This window comes from Loxodonta africana, chromosome 4, assembly GCF_030014295.1.
Source record: "Loxodonta africana isolate mLoxAfr1 chromosome 4, mLoxAfr1.hap2, whole genome shotgun sequence".
NCBI classification, from domain to species: Eukaryota; Metazoa; Chordata; class Mammalia; order Proboscidea; family Elephantidae; genus Loxodonta; species Loxodonta africana.
In genome coordinates, this window is record NC_087345.1 from 106,945,135 (window position 1) to 106,966,756 (window position 21,622).

The 21,622-nt window shown below is 37.9% G+C and overlaps 1 protein-coding gene across 12 annotated transcripts in view; it reads right to left on the bottom strand.

The window, feature by feature from the left end:
• The window catches only part of RESF1 (retroelement silencing factor 1), a 56,888-nt gene that overhangs the window by 23,617 nt on the left and 11,649 nt on the right, over positions 1 to 21,622 (bottom strand). For 3 of the 12 annotated variants that reach the window (XM_064284416.1, XM_064284415.1, XM_064284414.1), the window contains 5 exons: positions 19,115 to 19,184; positions 16,175 to 16,240; positions 8,047 to 8,082; positions 2,544 to 7,797; positions 1,264 to 1,347 (listed from right to left, as the gene is read on the bottom strand). In XM_064284416.1, the coding sequence (XP_064140486.1) occupies positions 1,264 to 1,347; positions 2,544 to 7,740 (5,281 nt within the window). In that variant the 5' untranslated portion in view covers positions 7,741 to 7,797; positions 8,047 to 8,082; positions 16,175 to 16,240; positions 19,115 to 19,184. Of the gene's footprint in view, positions 1 to 1,263; positions 1,348 to 2,543; positions 7,798 to 8,046; positions 8,083 to 8,794; positions 8,839 to 16,174; positions 16,241 to 19,114; positions 19,185 to 21,622 lie in introns of all 12 variants that reach the window. The other 9 variants (XM_064284419.1, XM_064284418.1, XM_064284412.1 and 6 more) reach the window with 6 other exon arrangements.

Genomic DNA, 21,622 nt, shown 5'->3' on the forward strand with positions numbered 1-21,622 from the left:
GCATCCCACTTTGGTGAATAGCATTTGGGGTCTTAAAAGCTAGCAAGCAGCCATCTAAGATGCATCAATTGGTGTCAACCCACCTGGAACAAAGGAGAATGAAGAAAACCAAAGACACAAGGAAAATATGAGCCCAAGAGAAAGAAAGGGCCACATAAACCAGAAGCTCCCTCAGCCTGAGAATGGAAGAATAGATGGTGCCCAGCTACCACCAATGACTGCATTCACACGGAACACAACAGTGAATCCCTGATGGAGCAGGAGAAAACTAGGATGCAGACCTCAAATTCTAGTAAAAAGGCCAGACTTAATGGTCTGACTGAGACTGGAAGGACCCCAGAGGTCATGGCCCCCAGACTCTGTTAGCCCAAAACTAAAACCATTCTCAAACCCAACTCTTCAGACAAAGATTAGACTGGACTGTAAGACATAAAATGATGCTGGTGAGGAGTGTGCTTCTTAGCTCAAGCAGACACATGAGACAATGTGGGCAGCTCCTGTCTGGAGGCAAGATGAGAAAGCAGAGGGGGAGAGGAGCTGGTTGAATGGACATGGGAAATACAAGGTAGAGAGAAGGAGTGTGCTGTCTCACTAGGGGGAGAGCAAACAGGGTCACATGACAATGTGTATTTAAGTTTTTGTATGAGAAACTGACTTGATTCTTTCACTGAAAGCACAATAAAAAAAAAACCCTCAAATATTACACTTAATGGACTTTAAAGAGAGTAAAGTGGGTTCAAATCTTTACTAACAATATAACTTTAGTCAGATGATCTAACCTCTCATCTAATACAATGGACTCTGAGGTTTAAATGAAATACCATGTAAATCACCAAAGCCAGTGGTTGATAAACCATACTCTGCAGGCCAAATACAGTCTGCTGTTTTATTGGAACACAGCCAAGCTCATCCATTTCTATGGCCACTTTCCAACTACAATGTCAGTTCAGTAGTTCAGAGACCTTATAAACCTGAAACTGAAAATATTAACTGTCTGCTCCTTTAAAGAAAAAGTTTGCAAGCACCAACCTCTTATCTTAACCATTGTTTAGATTATTTTCTTATTAAAAACTAATAGATCACACTTTTGCACAACACAGCATGATACAATGTCATTCTACCACTCATACATGCTAATATTGAACAATTGAAAAAATGGCATGGATAAAACCATATTTCATAATACTTCCATAATTACAATCCCTCTTACATACAGCAGAGTCGCAGTATGACCAAAAGAAGTATTTAAATAAGTGATTTTACCTATTTTTTGGCTGGCTTCCCGCATCCTTTTCTCCGTGTTAACACATTTTAGCCAAGCTTCTTTTGTACTTTTTATTCCTGAAACTATTTAAACATTCATTTTCAGATCTCAAGATATTGTTACTTATCTCTTTTAGTACAATGAAGGAAAATCATGTAAGTCTAAAATAGATTTTGAAAGAGACTAGTTATATCCATTTGTAATACAACCCTAAAAAAGGACCTAGAAAAATGATCTCTTCCTTGAAGTGTTTTAAAATCACTAGATTTAAAAATTAGTTGCTTTAAAAGTTTATCTTCACTACGTAATTATTTCCTGCACCCAGGCTGAATAAACACACCTCAAGATACTTAAGGGCACGTGAGGCAGAAAAATCAATTCCATTGCTCCACTCACTTCAACACTTTCCTTACACCCAATTTTAAGAATCCAGTTGGAAAAAACCTACTGAAACCATCGTTTTTAAAACAAACTTTGTACTCAATTTCATCACATATCCCTATCACCTTCCAAGAAAACATATCCAATATATGTTGTAACTTTATGCACAGACTAAAATTTCCACACAAATCTTTAGTTTTCCCATCTCAATTTCTCAGCACAATGCTTTTTGTATCTAATATCCAAACTCTTAAATGTTCCCATACTACTATAAATAACTAGATTTTTTCCCCCTCCTTCCTGCACATTTTGAGAATTTTATTATCAGGCCACCTAATACGCTATTTGTCTCGGTCCTCCGTTTTATGAGTACACTAGATACACCATTTAAACTAAGATGCTACCATTTTAACTTTAGTGGTAACATAACTGTTTCAAAATGAAAATAAGGTGAACCATTTCCATAAGAACAAAAATACTTTACTAATAACCATTAAATATTTCTCAATATTTTAGAGCAAAGTTACAAATTCATAGGGCTTTGAAATTACAAAGTCCAAAGGAGAATCAACAAAAGCCAGGCTCTTAGAATAATGTATATTGACATGTTTCTCATTTACCAAAGAAATGTTTTATACAACATTAAGCTTCTTGGTATAAGATGAACTATTTGTATTTGGCAAATCGTACAATTTTATATATGTCATTAATAATTTACTACAGTTTAAACAAATTTTGCCCAATAAAGCATCGATACACTGAGAAAAACAAACAAAAAGTAATGGCAAAACATATTAAAGTCTTTTCCAGCTACCCCATGAGAGGTACTAACCCACTTATTGAACTACAGGTAACTCTTTACAATTTTGCAGACACCATCAAGAAAATCATACTGGACCTTGTACAGGTGCTTGTTCTTTCCTAGGAGGAGGCTTCAGCTTCTTCCCTTCTTCGCCAAAGTTTCTATTCTCAAGCAGTGCATCTGGGCACAACTTAAACTCCAGCATTGTCGGCTTCTCTGTGGCATCTTTCACGGGTATAAAGCTTTTAGGTTTATTTTCCTGGCTCCTCTCGGTGCCATTTTTAGGCTTCCTGAGGGAATTGTCTAATTTTGAGAGACAAATGCTTTCCCGTTCAGTGCATTTAAATGCGACTCTGTTCAGGTATTGTTTCCTTTGATCCATTGCTTGTTGAGTCATTTGACTGAATTCACCTTCATTATTTATATCGGCTAAGTGCTTGTCTGTTTTGGTTTTATCCATCCAAATTTTATCAGGTTGCTTTCCACCAACTGTTCCTTTCATATTCTTTGAACTTGTGTGTATTTTAGACTCCTCAGAATGGTGGATTTTGACGGTTTTACCATGGCTTGTTAAAAAATTTAATGATTCTTTTGAAGTCTGTGCAATGCTACCATGTTTCTCATTTGATTTCCTACAACTTTCTATTCCTGTGGAATGTCTAGTAAGAGTTATGTATTCAGAAGTACATGGCACATTTTTAATTTTCTCAATTACACAGTTTTTCTTTGACACCTTGTTACCCATTGCTTCTTTATGCTTTTGCCTTTGTAAATATTCCTTTGGTGTTAAAATTTTACATGACATATCCTTTGAGTCTGAGGACTTAATATTTGAATTTGAAGATTTCATTAAACTTCTGTGGATATTGATTTCCAGGTTCGTAGATTTTACCTCTATTGATACTGTCTTTTCTTTAATACTGGTTCTTTCATTTGAGTTTGACAAAGAATTACATAATTTGAACGAACTTCCTGCATTTTTACTCTGCTCTCGTTTATCATGTTTCTTCTTCTTTCTCTCTATATCAAATATGTTTCCTTGGTCTATCTTCCTGTTTTCCAAAAGTTTGTATCTGGAGCCACCCGCTCTGAATTTCAATTTTATCTTTTCTGGTGATATTGTCTGTATCAAAGAACCATTCTTCTTGTACAGATCTCTATTTTTATTTGTCAAAATAACTGTCTTTGCTTTTAGTGGGCGTGAGTTTTGTGCTATGTGTTTCTTCTGCAGGCTTTCTCGAGTATCTTGCTCACAAAATTTCATCAATTTGTTACTGGAGTGAAAAGTTACCTCATGGAACTGAAGTTTTCTTTTTCTTTTGTGACTTTGCAAGGGATCTAGTTTTTTATCACACACAGATGAAAACTGACTAGGCAATTCTTTTCCTGTCTTTAGTGAGTTATTATGTTTTGTTTTGGTGTTATCTCTTACATTCTCTTGTTTTATTTCAGGAAAACAATTCTTCCCATCTGGAAGAGTCAGAGGAGCCTTCAGATCCTTACTTGGAGCACTATTACATTCAGCATCAGGGATGTCTCTATCAGAGGTTCTCTCTTCTTGTCTACACTTGTTGGTCTCCAAAGGGGAACACTGATCTTTTGTTTTTTCTTCCTTTGTAGCCAAGTTCTTAATGGAATTACACTGACATTGCGGTACTCCATCATAAATCATAGAGAGCCAACCCAATGCGCAGCAATGGATATCGTCTTTCTGTAAGTTCGATACTACAGAGTCATGACTTTCTCCTTCTGGATGTGCTTTTGGATCATACTGGCTCTCTACTTTCATGATAGGCTTTTCCTTCTGAGGTTCTCTGAATTTGTCATCATCACTGAGTTGATCAACCTGTTCAGGAAATAATTCTTTCATCTGCTCTGAGCTCATTATTGTAATTTTTATCTGGTCTGTTGATGTTGAGTCTTGGGAATCAGAAACAGTTTTGTCACAACTTTGATCTTTTGTTACTTGCTCTGTTATTTGTTGGCCCACAGAACCTTCACGTGAGTTTACAGCTTCAATCCCATATGGAAACTCTTTTAAAAGTTCTGACAGCTGATCGTGTAGGTATAAGACGGATGTATCATCATTGAGAATCTCATTGCTTGTAGGATCTTGAGCAATATAATTGCAGGGTGTATCAATTTCTGGACTACCCTGTTGAATAACAGCTGAAGAATACACATCGCTAGTCATGATTTCTTTGTTAGTGATACATTCCAATTTGTTTTCCTCTATGGCTTCTCCATTTGCTTTAACATACTTCAATGATGGTTCTGAAGGTAGCAATGACTCTGGCTGATCAGTTATCATAGGGGAAACATCTGTGACCTGTACAATCTTCTCTTTTTGAAAATTAAAGTTTTCATTTTCTGTAGTTTTATCTAATTGTTCTTTCTGTTGCCTACAACTAATCACTTGATGATCAGGCAAACAAGGTTTCTGTGGCTCAACCTTATCCAAAGAGGGAGAGTTGAATATCTTTGCTATTTGGGAATTATAAGATACATCACCTTCAACAAGAGAACAAATGTTGACAATCTGTAATGTATCACCACTCACAACAGTGCTGCCCCTTGATTCATCCAAGACTTGGTGACTGCCGCTCACATCTGGATAGATTGAGATATCTACATTTGCCAAAGTGTGGACATCCAATTTTGATTCGATATGCTTTCCCTGATTGGTATTAGGTACACCTTCTGAATTACAATTAGTTGACTTGTCCTGCTTTGCCTTCTGAATTAGTGGAGAAACCTTAGTTGATGATGTAGTACTTGCTACCAGTTCATTAACATTTGGTTTCAAAGGAGTTATGCTTGTATTTTCTGTCAGCTGATCTTGTAAGCTACAAACACTACCTTCTTTAATAACTGGATACATTGTTTTAAGTAACGCTTCACGTGTTAGTCCCTTGAAAGATATTGTTTTGATATTTGAAAGAATTAAAGGTGACACCACAGCAATCTGAAGTTCTGATCCCTTTGTTATACTTGCACCTGAAGACTCATAATTCTGCACTCCCATTGGCAAAGTTGTTTCTTGTTCTACATTATTTAACGTTTTATTGTGAGAACCTCCTACAACTGTGCAAGGACTCTTCTCACAGACTTCTGCAGGTTTTGAAATGCAAATTGTTATTCTGTTTGTTCTGGACTCGTTATCCTGTTTTTCTTCTGCAGGCTCTGAAGGCTGCTTTTTCCACAGAGAAAGACATGTTGCTAGCAATTCCATGGAACAGTGACTGTCACTTTTAGAAGATATTCCATTTGTCGAGGATTTAAGATCAAGAAAAAAAGACTTGTCTGAAACCTTGGTATTTTCATTAGAAGTACACTGAGTTTCCATGGTTTTCAAATTTGGTAGGTTACCAGTGATGTGGGTATTCTGATTAATTTCAAAACTCTTTGGTTTAGGGTCTTGAATAGTTTCATTACCATTTTGTATTGATTTATTCTCAGTTTTATCTTCAGGCATAAGGAATCGGAGTAGGGTATTTTTATTTGGATATTTTGAAACATATTCCTGAAAAAGCACTGACTGAGGGGCAGGAACTGTTTCAGGATTTGTTGGCAGATTTTGGTCACCTCTGACATTTTCTGATGAAAACTGGGTATTATTTAACGTTGTCTGGGTAATCTCAACAGCTGATGTCTTTAAAGAAGTTAAAGCTTGCAAATTATGAGACTGGTCTGGCATTGGCAACTTTTCCGAACAGCCAGAATTTAGTAAAATAGAATTGTCTTGGTTAAACTTTTTGCAATTCATTTCCTGAATACTGGAATTCAACGTACACCGCGTTCTATTTGTTTCTTCTGCAGATTTCATTACAGTTGATGGCTGACATCCTGAAATCCCTGGAGTTACTGGGGTTACCTGCAGCCCTGACTGAATTCTGGAAGTCTGTTTCAGAGATAATTCAGAATTCTGAGCTGATTCACCATGAGAGGTATTAGTTGCTTTACTACAACCTGCTGCCATCAAAAGATTTTGATTTATTTTGATTTTTCTTGCAAGCTCCAACAGTTTCTTTCTTGTGTTTACCAATTTTTTAAAATCACGCACTAATCCTTCTTTTGTGACATTTGTGTCCAGTACTGGATTTGAGGTTGAAGTGCCAGAATCCATTCTTTTATCTTGATTATTTTGAGCAAAAGTCTGAACACCATCCACAAGAGATCTAACTGGCTTATTAGCAGGCTGATTTACATTGCCATTTACTTTCAAACTACTAAAATTTCCAATCGTCCTGACTTCTTTATCAGGGTTTTGCCACTGTTGCTGAAAGCCACTAAAAAGGTCTTTCAGTATTTCAGATAAGTGTGTTTCTTGATTTTGAGGAACTTCCATAGGTAAGTGTTTACTAACTTGCTGAGTATTCTGCAAAGGGTGCCTTGCATATATACAGTCATAACTAGGAGGAGGGGGTCTATTATCAATTTGAGTAACTGCATATTGCTGTGACTGTACAGGTACATTCTGCTGTGACTGCAAACACAGTGCAGGATTTGTAAACTGACTATTTTTAACTTCTAACAACGCAGATAGCATGGGGTTTCGTTTCTGAAGTGTAGTATCTTGCAAAAAGCTTTGCTGTGAGTAACAGTATTGCTTTGGAAGTGATCTGTTGTCTGGAAATGCCAATCCATTAGCTGTATGGTGGTGTCCCCAGTCAACTTGTTGCTCTGGTAAAGATGGGTTAAGTCCTTGATTTCCTTGGTAAGTTACAGGAACTCTTACAGAATTAGAAGGGATTGTCTGTAGCTGCAGAGAATAGGTATCTGATGGTACAAATTGATTCTGTAGTGTATTAATGTTGGACCTATTAGCTCCAAAACCAGTCTGATTAGATACAACAGTTACCCCAGTTTGATTAGATACAACAGATGCTCCTGTATGAGAAAGCATAGGATTCCTCACTTGTGAGTTCAACCGTGCATTTTGTGTAACTCCTGAAGTCATTTGCAAATTGTGATTTAGTTGTTTGGGTCCTTGAGCATTTGTGTATGTTTTTCTTTCTACAGAAGTTTGTGAGGCCATACTTGTCCCATTAAGCATATCAGAAACAGAGATTTGTTGAGGAGCTGTATAATTTTTGATGTTGAGCAGCGGCTGTGAAATCGGAACTGAATTACTGGAATACATGCATGCTTCTTGGTTACTTCCAGGATAGTTGAAATAATTTTGAGATGCTGAGGCAAGTGGGTTTATTAAAGCCTGCTGCAAAAAAGATGACTGGCTTTTAGGATATGAAGATGGCATCGTAGCACTCTCCGGTTTTGCATTCCAATTCATTGTTGATTTGATGTAGTAGCAATATATTAAACATCAGTTGTTCTGAACATCAGTAACCTGTAAGAATTAAAGATCTTTAGTTAAAAAGCTGCTTTGCCTAAATAGAACTTCTAAGAAAACTAGTCAAACATTAATACTGACTATATTGACCCTAACTCCTTGGAACACGAAAAGAGCACAGCAATGGAGAAGGCAACCATAAATGACGCAAGTGTCAATAAAATTCCTGGGGTGTTTAACGGGAGTTCATTCTACACAATAGTTAGCATTTTTTTAAAGTGACAATTACTTTCTGCTTTTACTTACTGCAACTAGATCTTTATCCTACGTAAACCGTGAACTCTGTAAAAAAAATTAAGAAAAAAAAATTGAAGTACTACGAAAGAGAAGATAGTAAAAAGTCTTTATTGTCCACCCCAATACCTAACTCCCCAGGGGTATTCAGTGTTACCTAACTCCAAACCTAACCCAATGCCATGGAGTCGATTCCTACTCATAGTGACCCCATTGGATTTCCAAGGCTGTAAGCCTCTACAGAAGCAGACTGCAGAGCTGCTATGGTTTTGAACCACGAACCTTTCTGTTAACAGTTGATTGCTTTAACCACTGCGCCACCAGGGCTCCTTTGATAGGTACCTATCATTAAGAAAATTTCTATACATAAACACATGGTCAAAAATAAAATCTCACCTTTAAAGCAAACAGAATCCTACTATACGCTCTGTCTACAATTTCCTTTACATTTGCTATACCTCAGATATTTCATAAACATGTCTCTACCTCATTGCCTACTTCGCAATCCCTTTTGCAGGCATACACCATCATCTAACCAATCCTCCACTGACAGACATTTGGTTCTTTTAAGTTTTTGCTCTTACAGATTAACCTACATTCCTTGTATATACATTTTTATATGTGAGCCAGAATTTTCTGTAAATTCATAGATGTTAAATCAAATTTTATATTTTGATAAATACTGATAATTTGGCTTCCAAAAAGCTTAAAATAACTTACACCAAATTATACCAAATAATTCACCAAAAGTTTGACAAACCTCAAAACGAATCCATAACCATAGTGGCAGTAGTTCTTAAAAGCCTTTTCAGTAAATGATAGGAGGAAAAACAGATGATTTTTTAAATAAAATTAAAATGAACTTGACTTAATAAACATTAATAGTATAAACATCTGCAGGGTACACATTCTTTCCAAGCGCACATAGAATGTTTTAGCAAAACTGACCAAACGGCTGGGACATAAAGCAAATCTCAAATTTGGAAGGATTAAAATAACACAGATTAGTTCACAGTGGAATTAATCTAGAAATTACAGAAAAAATGGTAACTAGAAAATGCTAAATAATTGGAAAATAAGCAGTGCACTTCTAAATGACCTCAGGATAATTTATAGCATTAAAGTAATTTTTTAAAAAGGCTAGAAGATAATCTCTATATTTACTGTCAACAAGTGAGAATAAAAATAGCAAATTAACCCAAAGAAAGCAAGGAAATGAAAATAAATGAAATAATAAACATAAAACAGAGTTTCAACAAAGTCACAAGCTGGTTCTTTAAAAAGAATGATAAAATCAAGATTCTGAGAAGTCTGATCGTAGGGAAAAAAAACAGAAAAAAAGAAATAGTATCAGGAAATGAGGCTATCACTAATAGATCCTAGTCATTAAGATGGTAGGTATATATTTTGAATAATTTTACTAAAAAGGAACTTTCTTAATTTTGATAAAGGGTATTCTACAAAAATAGTCAAGGATGCTACTATCACCCCTTCTCTATTCATCACTGTACTGGAGAAGAAGCAAGCAGGGATCGCCAAGGTACCAAGGAATAGAAGCTGAAAAGACACAAGGACTCTCCTCCAGAACAGGCAGAGAGAGCGAGCCTTCCCCATCACCTGTGCCATGAATTTGGACTTCTAGCCTCCTGTGAGAAAATAAATTTGTGTTAAAGCCACCCACTTGTGGTATTTCTGTTATAGCAGCACCAGATAGCTACTAAAAAATTACAAGATGCCTAAGTAAATATAAAGACACTCCATGTTTGTGGACAGGAAGGCTTAACATAGTTATGACATCAATACTACCCAAAACAATCTAAAAAATCAAGAGAATCCCCACCAAAATTCCAAAAGCCTTCTTTGCAGAAATGCAAAAGCCAATCTTCAAGTTTACATGGAAGCACAAAGGACCCTGAACAGCTAAAGCAATCTTGAAGATGAGTAGACTAGGAGGACTCACACTCTCTGATCTCAAAACATACTATATAAAGCTGCAGTGATTAAAACAACCTGGTGCTAGCATAATAATAGACTTATAGACCAATACAGAATTGAGTGTCCAGAAATAATCCACACATCTACAGTCAACTGATTTTAGGCAAGTGTGATTCTTAGTTAGCTAGTGCTCCTGTAAAACAGATACCACAAGTGGATGGCTTCAAAAAAGAAAAATTTATTCTCTCACAGTTCAGGAGGCTCAAAAGCCAAATTCAGGGTGCCAGCTCTAGCGGAGGGCTTTCTCTCTCTAGACAGTTCAGGGGAAGGTTCTTGTCATCAATTTTCCCCTGGTCTTGGAGTTTCTCTGCACAGGGACCCTGGGTCCAAAGGACATGCTCTGTTCCTGGCACTACTTTCTTGGTGGTATGAGGTGTCTCTGTCTCTTTGCTAGCCTCTCTCTTTTATATTTCAAAAGAGATCAACTGAAAATACAATCTAATCTTGTAAATTGAGTCCTGCCTCATTAGCATAACTTCCTCTAATCCTGCCTCATTAACGTTATAACATTATACACATAGGAAAATCACATTGGATGACAAAACGGTGCACAATCACACAATACTGGGAATTGTAACCTAGCCAAGTTGACATACATTTTGGGGGGACACAATTCAATCCATAACAGGCGCTAAATCCATTCAATGGAGAAGGATGAGTCTATTGAATAAATGTTGCTGTGAATATGGGAGTTCTACATACAGATGAATGAATCAGGATCCATACCTCACACCATACACAAAAACGAATCCAAAATGGGTCAAGAACCTAAATGTGAAAACTAAAACCATAAAATTCTTGGAAGAAAATACTGGTGTGTGGCTGCAGGGCCTAGCTTTTGACAACGGATTATCAGATATGACAACAAAAGCACGAGTATCAAATGACAAAATAAATGAGACCTCATAAAAATTAAGTACTTTTCCATGTCAAAGGACTTTACCAACAAAGTAAAAATACAACCTAAAGATTGGGAGAAAACTTCGGGAAGCATATATCAGACATGGGTCCAATATCCAAAACATGTTAAAAACTTCTATACACACACACATAAAGAAATCTGTTTCAAAAATGGCCAAAGCTTAGACAGTTCACCAAAGAGGCCATTCAAATGGCCAACAAGCACATAAAAAAAAATGTTCAACATCATTAGCCATTAGGGAGACACAAATCAAAATCACAATGAGATATCATCTCATCCCTATTTAAACGGCAATAATCAAAAACAATAGGTGTTGGCTGGGTTGTGGAGAAATTGAAACCCTCATCTACTGCTGGTGGGAATATAAAATGGTACAGCTGGCTGTGGAAAACAATTTGGCAGTTCCTCGAAAAGTTGAACATAGAACTGCCACATGACTGAGCAACCCCAAACCTAGGTATACATCCAGAAATGAAGGCAGGAACACAAACAGAAACTTACACACCAATGTCCACCACGGCACTTTTCACAATAGCCAAAATGTGGAAACAACCGAAACGCCCGTCAACAGAGGAACAGATAAACAAAATAGGGTAAACACATTCAATAGAATATTAATCAGCCATAAAGAACAATAAAGTCTTCATGGATGCCACAACACAGATGAACCTAGGAAACACTATGCTGAATGAAATAAGTCAGTCACAAAAGGACAAATACTGTATGATCTCACTTGTACAAAATAAGCAAATATATTTAAAAAAAAAACAAAAAACCCATTGCCCTGGAGTAGATTCCAACTCATAGCAACCCTGTAGAACAGAGTAGAAATGTCCCATAGGATTTCCAAGTTTGTAATCCTTATGGAATTATAGAACCCAACTGCTCCATCTTTCTCCCAAAAAGCAGCTGGTAGGTTCCAACTGCTGACCTTTTGGTTAGCAGGGATGCACTTAACCACTGCGCAACCAGGACTCCCAAGCAAATATATAGAAACCAAAAATTATTAGTGGTTACCAAGGTTGGGAGGGCAAAGGAAAGGGGACACTGAGCTTATATTAACGGTGGTGGAATAATTTGGAAAACGATAGCACAATGGTTGCACAACATGAAGAATGTAATCCATGTCACTGAATTATGCATGTAGAAACTGATCTGGTGAATATTTTGTTGTGTATATTTCCACCACACACAAAAAAAGGCAATTACATTTATTTGAAAATATCATTTGGGCACTTTCCTAGGCATCTTTTGCTTTAATAATTTTAATTTTTTAAAAACCCATCCGAAACACTCATATTACCATTCTCACCCATATGAGGATCATGTCCTTCACATAACAGTTAATGATTAAATCACAAAGCTGGAGGTAGAATGGATCATAGTGTACTTACTGTGAGGGGAAAAAAAAAGAACAAAGGTATACATTTTTTGGCTTAAACAGAAGGTCCCGAGAACAAAGATACGTATATTCCATACATCCCTTCTACCACGAAAGCTCCTTAATAAGGCAAGTGATTGATCTGGTAGAAGTATAATACAAAGTAGCAAGCAGCACCACTAAAGAGGGTTAATGATGCCTAATAAACTACCCTAGTTCTTAAATTCCCCACGCATTTGTCAGTTTGTCATACTATGGGGGCTTGTGTGTTGCTGTGACGCTGGAAGCTATACCACCCATATTCAAATACCAGCAGGGCCACCCATTGAGGACAGGTTTCAGTTGAGCTTCCAGACTAAGACAGACTAGAAGAGGGATCTGGCAGTCTACTTTTGAAAAGGATTAGCCAATGAAAACCTTATGAATAGCAGGAGAACACTGATATCGTGTTGGAAGATGAGCCCCTCAGGTTGGAGGGTACTCAAAAGATGACTAGGGAAAAGCTGCCTCCTTAGAAGTAGAGTTGATCTTAATGACATGTATGGAATCAAGCTTTTGGGACCTTCGTTTGCTGATGTGACACGACTCAAAATGAGAAGAAACAGCTGCAAACATCCACTAATGATCAGAACATGGAATGTACGAAGTATGAATCTAGGAAAATTAGAAATAGTCACAAATGAATCAGAACGCATAAAGATGGATATCCTAGGTATTAGTGAGCAGAAATGGGCTGGTACTGGTCATTCTGAACTGAATAATCATATGGTCTACTACTTTGGGAATGACAACTTGAAGACGAATGCCATCGCATTCATCGTCAAAAACATTTCAAGATCTATCCTGAAGTACAATGCTGTCAGTGATAGGATAATATTCATACGCCTACAAGGAAGACCATTTAAAACAACTATTATTCAAATGTACGTACTAACCACTAAGACCAAAGATGGAGAAACTAAGATTTTTACCAACTTCTGCATTGACAGGACATGCAATCAGGATGCACTGGTAATTATTGGTGACTGGATGCCAAAGTTGGAAACAAAGAAGGATCAGAAGTTGGAAAATATAGCCTTGGCGACAGAAATGATGCCAGAGATTCCATGATTGAACTTTGCAAGACCAATGACTTCTTCACTGAAAATACCTTGTTTCACCAACATAAATGGCGACCATACACATGGACCTCGCCAAATGAATACACAGGAATCAAACTGACTACATCTGTGTAAAGAGATGATGGAGAAGTTCAATATCATCAGTAAGAACAAGGCCTGGGGGCACTGCGGATCAGACCATCAATTCCTCATATGCAAGCTGAAACTGAAGAAAATTACAAGTCCACAAGAGCCAAAGTACAACCTTGAGTATATTCCACCTGAATTTAGAGACTACCTCAAGAACAGATTTGATGCGTTGAACACTAATGACTGAAGACCAAACAAGTTGTGGGAGGACATCATACATGAATAAAGCAAGAGTTCATTAAAAAGACAGGAGAGAAAGAAAAGACTTAAATGGATATCAGAAGAGACTCTGAAACTTGCTCTTGAACATCGAGTAGCTAAAGCAAAAGGAAAAAATGATGAAGTAAAAAAGCTGAACAGACGATTTCAAAGGGCAGCTGGAGAAGACAAAGTATTGTGGTAACACGTGCAAAGACCTGGTGATAGAAAACCAAAAGGGAAGAACACGCTCAGCATTTCTCAAACCAAAAGAACTGAAGAAAAATTACAAGCCTTGAGTTGCAATACTGAAGAATTCTAGGGTGAAAATATTAAACGACACAGAAGCATCAAAAGAAGATGAAAGGAATACACATTCACTATACCAAAAAGAATTGGTCGAAGTTAAACCATTTCAGGAGGTAACATATGATCAGGAAGCGATGGTACTAAAGGAAGAAGTCCAAGCTGCAATGAAGGCACTGGTGAAAAACGAGGCTCCGGGAATGAAGTAATACCAATTTAGATGTTTCAACAAACGCGATGCGGTGCTTGAAGTGGTCACTGATCTATGCCTAGAAATTTGGAAGATAGCTACCTCGCCACCCATCTAGAAGAGATCCATATTTATGCTTATTCCCCAGAAAGGTGATCTAACCGAACGCGGCAATTATTGAACAATATCATTAATATCGCATGCAAGCAAAATTTTGCTGAAGATCATTCAAAAGTGGCTGCAGCAGTGTATCAACAGGGAACTGCCAGAAATTCAAACTGGGTTTAGAAGAGGATGTGGAACCAGGGATATCACTGCTGATGTCAGGTGGATCCTGGCTTAATGCAGAGAATACCAGAAAGACCTTTACTTGTGTTTTATTGACTATGCTAAGGCATTCAACTGTGTGTTTCGTAACAAATTCAGGATAACGCTGAGGAGAATGGGAATTCCAGAACACTTTATTGTGCTCATGAGGAATCTGTACATGAATCAAGAAGTAGTCGTTCGAACAGAACAAGGGAATACTGCATGGTTTAAAGTCAGGAAAGATGTGTTTCAGGGTTGTATCCTTTCACCCTTCCTACTCAATGTGTATGCTGAGCAAATAATCCAAGAAGCTGGACTACATGAAGAACAGGTCATCAGGATTGGAGGAAGACTCATTAACAACCTGCGTTATGCAGATGACACAACCTTGCTTGCTGAAAAGTGAACAGGGCTTGAAGCACTTACTGATGAAGATCAAAGTCCACAGCCTTCAGTATGGATTACACCTCAACACAAAGAAAAACTCCTCACAACTGGACCAATGAGCAACATTATGATACAGGGAGAAAAGACTGAAGTTGTCAAGGAGTTAATTTTACTAGGATCCACAATCAGCACCCATTCAAGCAGCAGTCAAGAAATCAAGACACAGCACATTGGGCAAACCAGCTGCAAAAGACATCTCTAAAAGTACTGAAAAGCAAAGATGTCACCTTGAAGACTAAGGCACGCCTGACCCAAACCATTGGTGTTTTCAATCGCCTCATATGCATACAATAGCTGGACAATGAATAAGGAAGACCGAAGAAGGCAACGCCTATAAATTGAGGTGCTGGCAAAGAATATTGAATATCATGGACTGCCAAAAGAACAAATCCGTTTTCGAAGAACAACCAGAATGCTCATTAGAAGCAAGGATGGTGAAGACTACGTCTCACATACTTTGGACATGTTATTAGGACACGTCAGTCCCTGGAGAAGGACACCATGCTTGGTAAAACACAGGGTCAGCGAAAAAGAGGAAAACCCTCAACGAGATGGAGATGGATTGACACAGTGGCTGCAGCAATGAGCTCAAACATTGTGAGGATGGCACAGGACCAGGCAGTTTTGTTCTCTCGTGCACAGGGTCGCTATGAGTCGGAACTGACTCGACAGCACCTAACAACAACAGTTCTTGAGTGTACTTGGGGGTAGGGGCCTGTAAGCAGAAAGAGAAAGAGAAAGGATCTTTATGTGCAGTTTGGAGTTATTTTTCTCTCTCTCCCATCTCCTTCGCTGTCAAGGAAGAACACTAAAGCCTGGGAAAGCATCCTGAACTACCTAAAGTAGGGAGAAGGAGAAAATGCAACGGGGGTTAAAAGCTTTCCGGTGAGTGAGGGATAGTACAAACGTAGGCTGTAAAAGGTAAGAAGGATAATAAATCTGTAAGGATTGTAGAGTTTCACTCTTAAACACAATGTATTCCTAAAGAATTCTCAGAACGTTTGAGACTACTTTATAATGAAAATTACAGAGTTTCCATGATCCATCACACTATCATCATAATTTCTCCTCCCCAAAATTCTTTCAACTCTTAGCACTGAAATCTCCACACCCCCAACACTGCTCCTCCCAATAGTACCCACCTGACAAAATCCAACTGTGGCTGAACTTGAGAAGCTCCTTCCCAGCACAGGAGCAGCTGACGTTTCCTGGGGAAAAAAAAAAAAGTCAAACAAGTTACGGACTGATTTTATTTCATGAATGCAAATAAAAACATCAAACTCTGTACTGTGCAGCAATTCTATTTTGAGAAAATCCTCATCCCACCCCCAATCCTCTAAGACCTTTTTTCTCCTCCCTGATCCCAGCCACTCAAACTACACACATACTCCATCTACTCAGCTGGTAGTATTTCAGAAGGGGAAAAAACGCCATTATCTGTCATCCTTGCAGCACCAAAAATAAGACCCACATCCTTGCTTACCTTCATTTACAATGAGAGAGCTCATCTTCCTCTTATCAAATTTCTACATTTATAACCCTATTGCCCTTAGTTTTATTCTCATTATCAAACTGTCTCAACAGGATTAGATTACCCACACACACTCATTCACCCTTGATCTCTCTGAGATGTTATTCTGTATATTTCCATAATGCTCTCAAATCATATAGTTATAGTCACTGTTACATATAGTTGTCGAGTTCACTTCGACTCATAGCGACCCTACAGGACAGAGCAGAACTGCCCCACAGAGTTTCCAAGGAGTGGCTGGTGGATTCGAACTGCGAACCTTTTGGTTAGCAGCTGAGCTCTTAACCACTGTGATACCAGGGCTCCACACAAATTTAAGTACTCATAATATATGAACTTAGAAACAGAAATACGTCTACTTTTGTGAAGCTCTCTAACCATTAACAGCAAGTCATTAGCAAGTTGTGTAGAAATTGCTAACTGTAAAAATAGAAACATAGAAATATGTGAAGAATGTGATAAACAACCTTTAAATTGACCTTGATATGGGCATGCTGTATAAAAGAAAGCATAACATAGTTAACCTCTGTAACCTAACCTTGAGACACAGTGTACACAACCTCCTTAATCTCTAACCTTGAAGAAAGAATGTATTATTTGACTAATCTCTAACCCTGGAGAGAAGATGTAACATACTAGTCTTTGAGGTCATACTGGCTCTTATTGTGTGAGGCCAAGGTTAGACCAACCAAAACCTGCTGCTGTCCAGTTTATTCCAACTCATACGGACACTGTAAGGACAGAAGAGAACTGCCTCATAGTTTCCAAGGAGTGCCTGGTGGATTTGAACTGCTGACCTTTTGGTTAGCAGCCATAGCTCTTAACCACCACGCCACCAGGGTTTCCAAAGGTGAGACAGTCACATACAACCCTGAATTTCTGATCATTCAACAAGAGAAGGGCAGAGATAGAACCTCCCAGTAGAGCCTGACTCCCTCCTAAGACTAAGACTATGGACTGAGACTTTGTCCACTGCAACTGCCCTCGGACCCTAGCTACAAGGGACCTCCCACCTTCTTCTAGCCATGGTCAAGCCTTCCTCCCGAGACCACTGGTTAACGGTAAATGCCTGATGTCTAAAGATTTGGACTCTTAACACTGTAATTCTTAATTATGATTCTCCACCTCTAAAAGAGAACATCTTGAGGTCGTACTTGTTTATCCGTGTCAAACCTGAGTATCTCTATTAATTTCTAAGATAAAAATCCTACACCGGAGATGTCCAGTATTCACACAATAAAACACCACACATAAGCTCCATGGGCCCCACATTTTTCGCCACTCCGCTCCCACACCAGTCATAGTCTGACTGTTCTACGTCCCTTCACAGAAATCTCTTAATAGGGAATCTATATTTGCTGCTTCAATTACCCCTTATTCTGGTTACTTTTATTTACTAAAACAAAGACATTCAAAAAAAAAAAAAAAAAAAAACAGCAAGTATAAGGATAGATCACATTCCTATTTTGCTGACACCAATTGTGTGGAATAGATCAAATTTCACTTTTTCACTTTGTTGCCACCTGTTCCGCCATCAGCTGCACATGCAGCACTTCCTCTGACCCTTACCACGTGGAACTGGGTCAGCACTCACAAGTAAACGGCACAGTCCTTCATACTGCCATGTCTGCCCAAGACCTCAGATGCCACCTACAAGCTTGTGAGCCCCCATGACATTCACTCTGACCTGATGACTACAAATCTGCATTCCTTCTACCCCTTCAGGATGCAGCCATAGGCTCAGGGGTCACTTGCCCCCTTACTTCTGCTGGCTCTCACTACTTGAGTTTGATAATTTGCTAGAACTCACAGAACTCATGTACAATTATGGCTTCTTGACAGCAGAAAGGATAGAAAAGAATAGACACGCTGGGCAAGGTCTGGGAGGGTTTCCTACGCAGAGCTTCCATGCCCCAAAAAGGGACGTGCTACCCTCCCACGTATATTGGTGTCTTTTCACCAACTAGGAAGCCATGGAGATTCAGTGTTGAGAGTTTTTACCTAGGATTTTTGCTATGCCATCCTGAGTGGTCATTATGAGATGGGATCACAAGGTTGGTCCCTCCGGCCTGGCCAGCCTCACCCAAGAGTCACCTCACCAGCATAATCTGTCGCTCAGGTATGGTCTAAAGTCCTTATCAAAAACACTTTGGAAAATTCTACGATTTAGATTATCTCTTAGAATAAAAACCAAATTCTTTGGGTAAGGTTAAATTCTCAACCCCATAGCAAGGTACATAAAATGTAACAGGACAGTATTGTACCCACTGCCCAGAAAGAACAATTACTACATTTTGATTTTTTATTACATAAAAAAAAACATTATATAAAATTAAAATTTCCTGACCCTCACCTTCATTCTTATCTTCCAATGCCAGACATTACTATAAATTAATAAATTTAATGTGTATCCTTCCAATATACTTTAAACTACTGTGTATGGGTGTGTGTTTTTAGACATATACACCTCCACACACACACATATCTTGATCTAGATATCTAGAACCAAACAGTACCATTTGCATTTTTTTATTTACAATAAATGATATACCTATACTAGAATGTCTGCTCCATCAGGGCTTGGACTTTGTCTTGCTCACCAGTGTATTCCCAGGACCTGCCTGACACAAAGTACACAGTATTTATTTGGTGAAAATAATTCTGTGGCTTCCTCTTTCTATTCAATTTTAGCATTTTGAGGTCTATTCACTTTGATCTGTAAAGACCTAGTTTTAAGCCAGGAGAAAGACGACAGTATTTGTGCATGGACATTAATACTATTTTAATTATAATTTGTTTAATGATCAATATATTAATTTTAAAACTAATATGTAATATGCTTCTAAACATTTCAAGATGCCTTATATAAACCTTGAATATAATTCTTTAAAGTTATCCTACTTAAATTATAATCACAAAAATTAAGTTAAAATCACAAACATAAATAAATGATATTACTTTAAATGCTTAACATCTTAAGAAGTATAAAGATGACTTTAAAAATTTCTGCTTCCATGAAATTACTAAAAATAGTGAAAACTCATTTAAAAAATTTAAATGCTATATTACAAAATATTCTTAATGCAAGAGAAAGTAGTAAGAAGGAACAGAGAGAGGAACCAGACATGAGAAACAGAAAACAAGAATTAAATGACAGGCATAAATCCAACTGTATCAGTAATAGCATTATGTGTGAATAGACTAAACGATCCAATCAAATGGCAGAGAATGTCAGACGGAAAACAAACCCAAGATCCAAGTATATGCTGCATCCAAGAGAAACACTTTAAATCCAGATACACATAAACTGAAAGTAAAAGAATGGAAATAAGATATACTGTGCAAACAGCAGCTGCAAGAACGCAATTGGCTACACTAATGAGACAACACAGACTATAAAATAGCAAACGCTACTAGGGAAAAAGGGGGACATTTCATAATGATAAAAAGAAAATGTAACAATTATAGATGTAACTAACACAGGCCCAAAATGTATGAAGCAAAAACTAACAGAAACAAAGGGACAATAACGGTTGGACGTTTCAATACCCCACTTTTAATAATGGATAGAATAGGCAGATCAATAAGGAAACAGAAGACTTAAGCATTATACACATCCACATTCCTTTCCAGCAAAGGCAAAAAGAAGCCAGAGCACTTTAACCTATAGGTGGGTGACTAACTGTCCACTGGTTGCCTTGTATGCCTTTTCCCCACCCTCCACAGCTACTCTGGTAGTTACTGTGGATTGAATATAACGGTCCAAGGGCTCTTGTCAAGAAGTGGACAATTAAACGGTCACCAAGTAGTCTTATAAGGGGAGTAGGTGCATCAAGCCATCAAAGCACTGGATTCTTATACACTGTTGTGGGGAATTCCCCTAGGAACATCCTTGCTATGACAGGCTATAGGTAAATTAGCAAAGCCTAAACTTTGATCCTAAATATAGTCAGCAGTTTGGCTCTATTAATTGTATCCATCTGGTTGTAGGTTTTACAGATATACAAATAGGAGGCTCTAATATGTTGCTGCTAATAAAATGTGGTAGCCCTCATTGGGAGGTACACAGTCCTTGTGTTTTGATATTGAGGTGCTATGGCCAAAACTGGGAACTGAAGAGTCATAATTCACATGCTCATACTCTACAGGGGGAATCCACGAGGGATTCCTCTTTGTCACAGTGAAAAATCACTGAACATTCTTTTTCCTTGGGCACTCTGGTGATCAATTGTTTCTGCTAAAGGGGGGATGGGAAGAGAGCCAAATCTAAGGCTAAGTTTTAACGTCGTAAAAGTTTTACTTAAAATTACCTTATATTTTGCAAACAGACAGAGTCTATCTTTGGGTTTAGCTGGTTTGGGATTTAAATCTCATATGGTATTATTATCGGTACTACTTCCTGTAAGAAAACTGGGAAGGATGTTGAGTCACTAAAAACCCCAAGCTGTGAATTATAAAATTAAGATTCACTGGTAAAACAGGAAAAAGAAATGAAAACCAAATGGCTGCAAGAAAGTATAAATATAACTATGGATGTGGACTGTCACATAAAAATTCATAAAGATCTCACTAAAGTTAAGAGATAATCTGTGAAAAACATTTTCTTCATTTTAAAATGTTCCACATACAAGCTATGCAAAAAGCATAGCTTAACTGAAGAATTGTCTACCCAGTAATCTTCCTTTATTTATGTCAGCCGTGTATTACAGAAAATTATTTTAAAAAGCCCCTAAAAATTATAGCCTCAAGGAAAAATCACTATCTTAAACACACACGCAAAAGCACACATATGTACGCACATAAATAGAAAGAATTTTACAAAAATGGGCCTATTATATTGTGGTGGTCCATGACCAGGCCCCTGTCGCTCTGCACCAGACAAATGGCAGGTGTGACTCCAAGGGCACAGGTCTGATTCTGAAAAAAGATGCGGTAAAAGCCAGGGTGATCAAGACAAGGCTTTATCAGGGAGCTTATAGAGATCTGCGCCAGAAATCTCATGCTAGACAAGGAAGCTCCAAGAGTCATGCGGGCTAAGGTCTGTGCACAATAGTGAGGA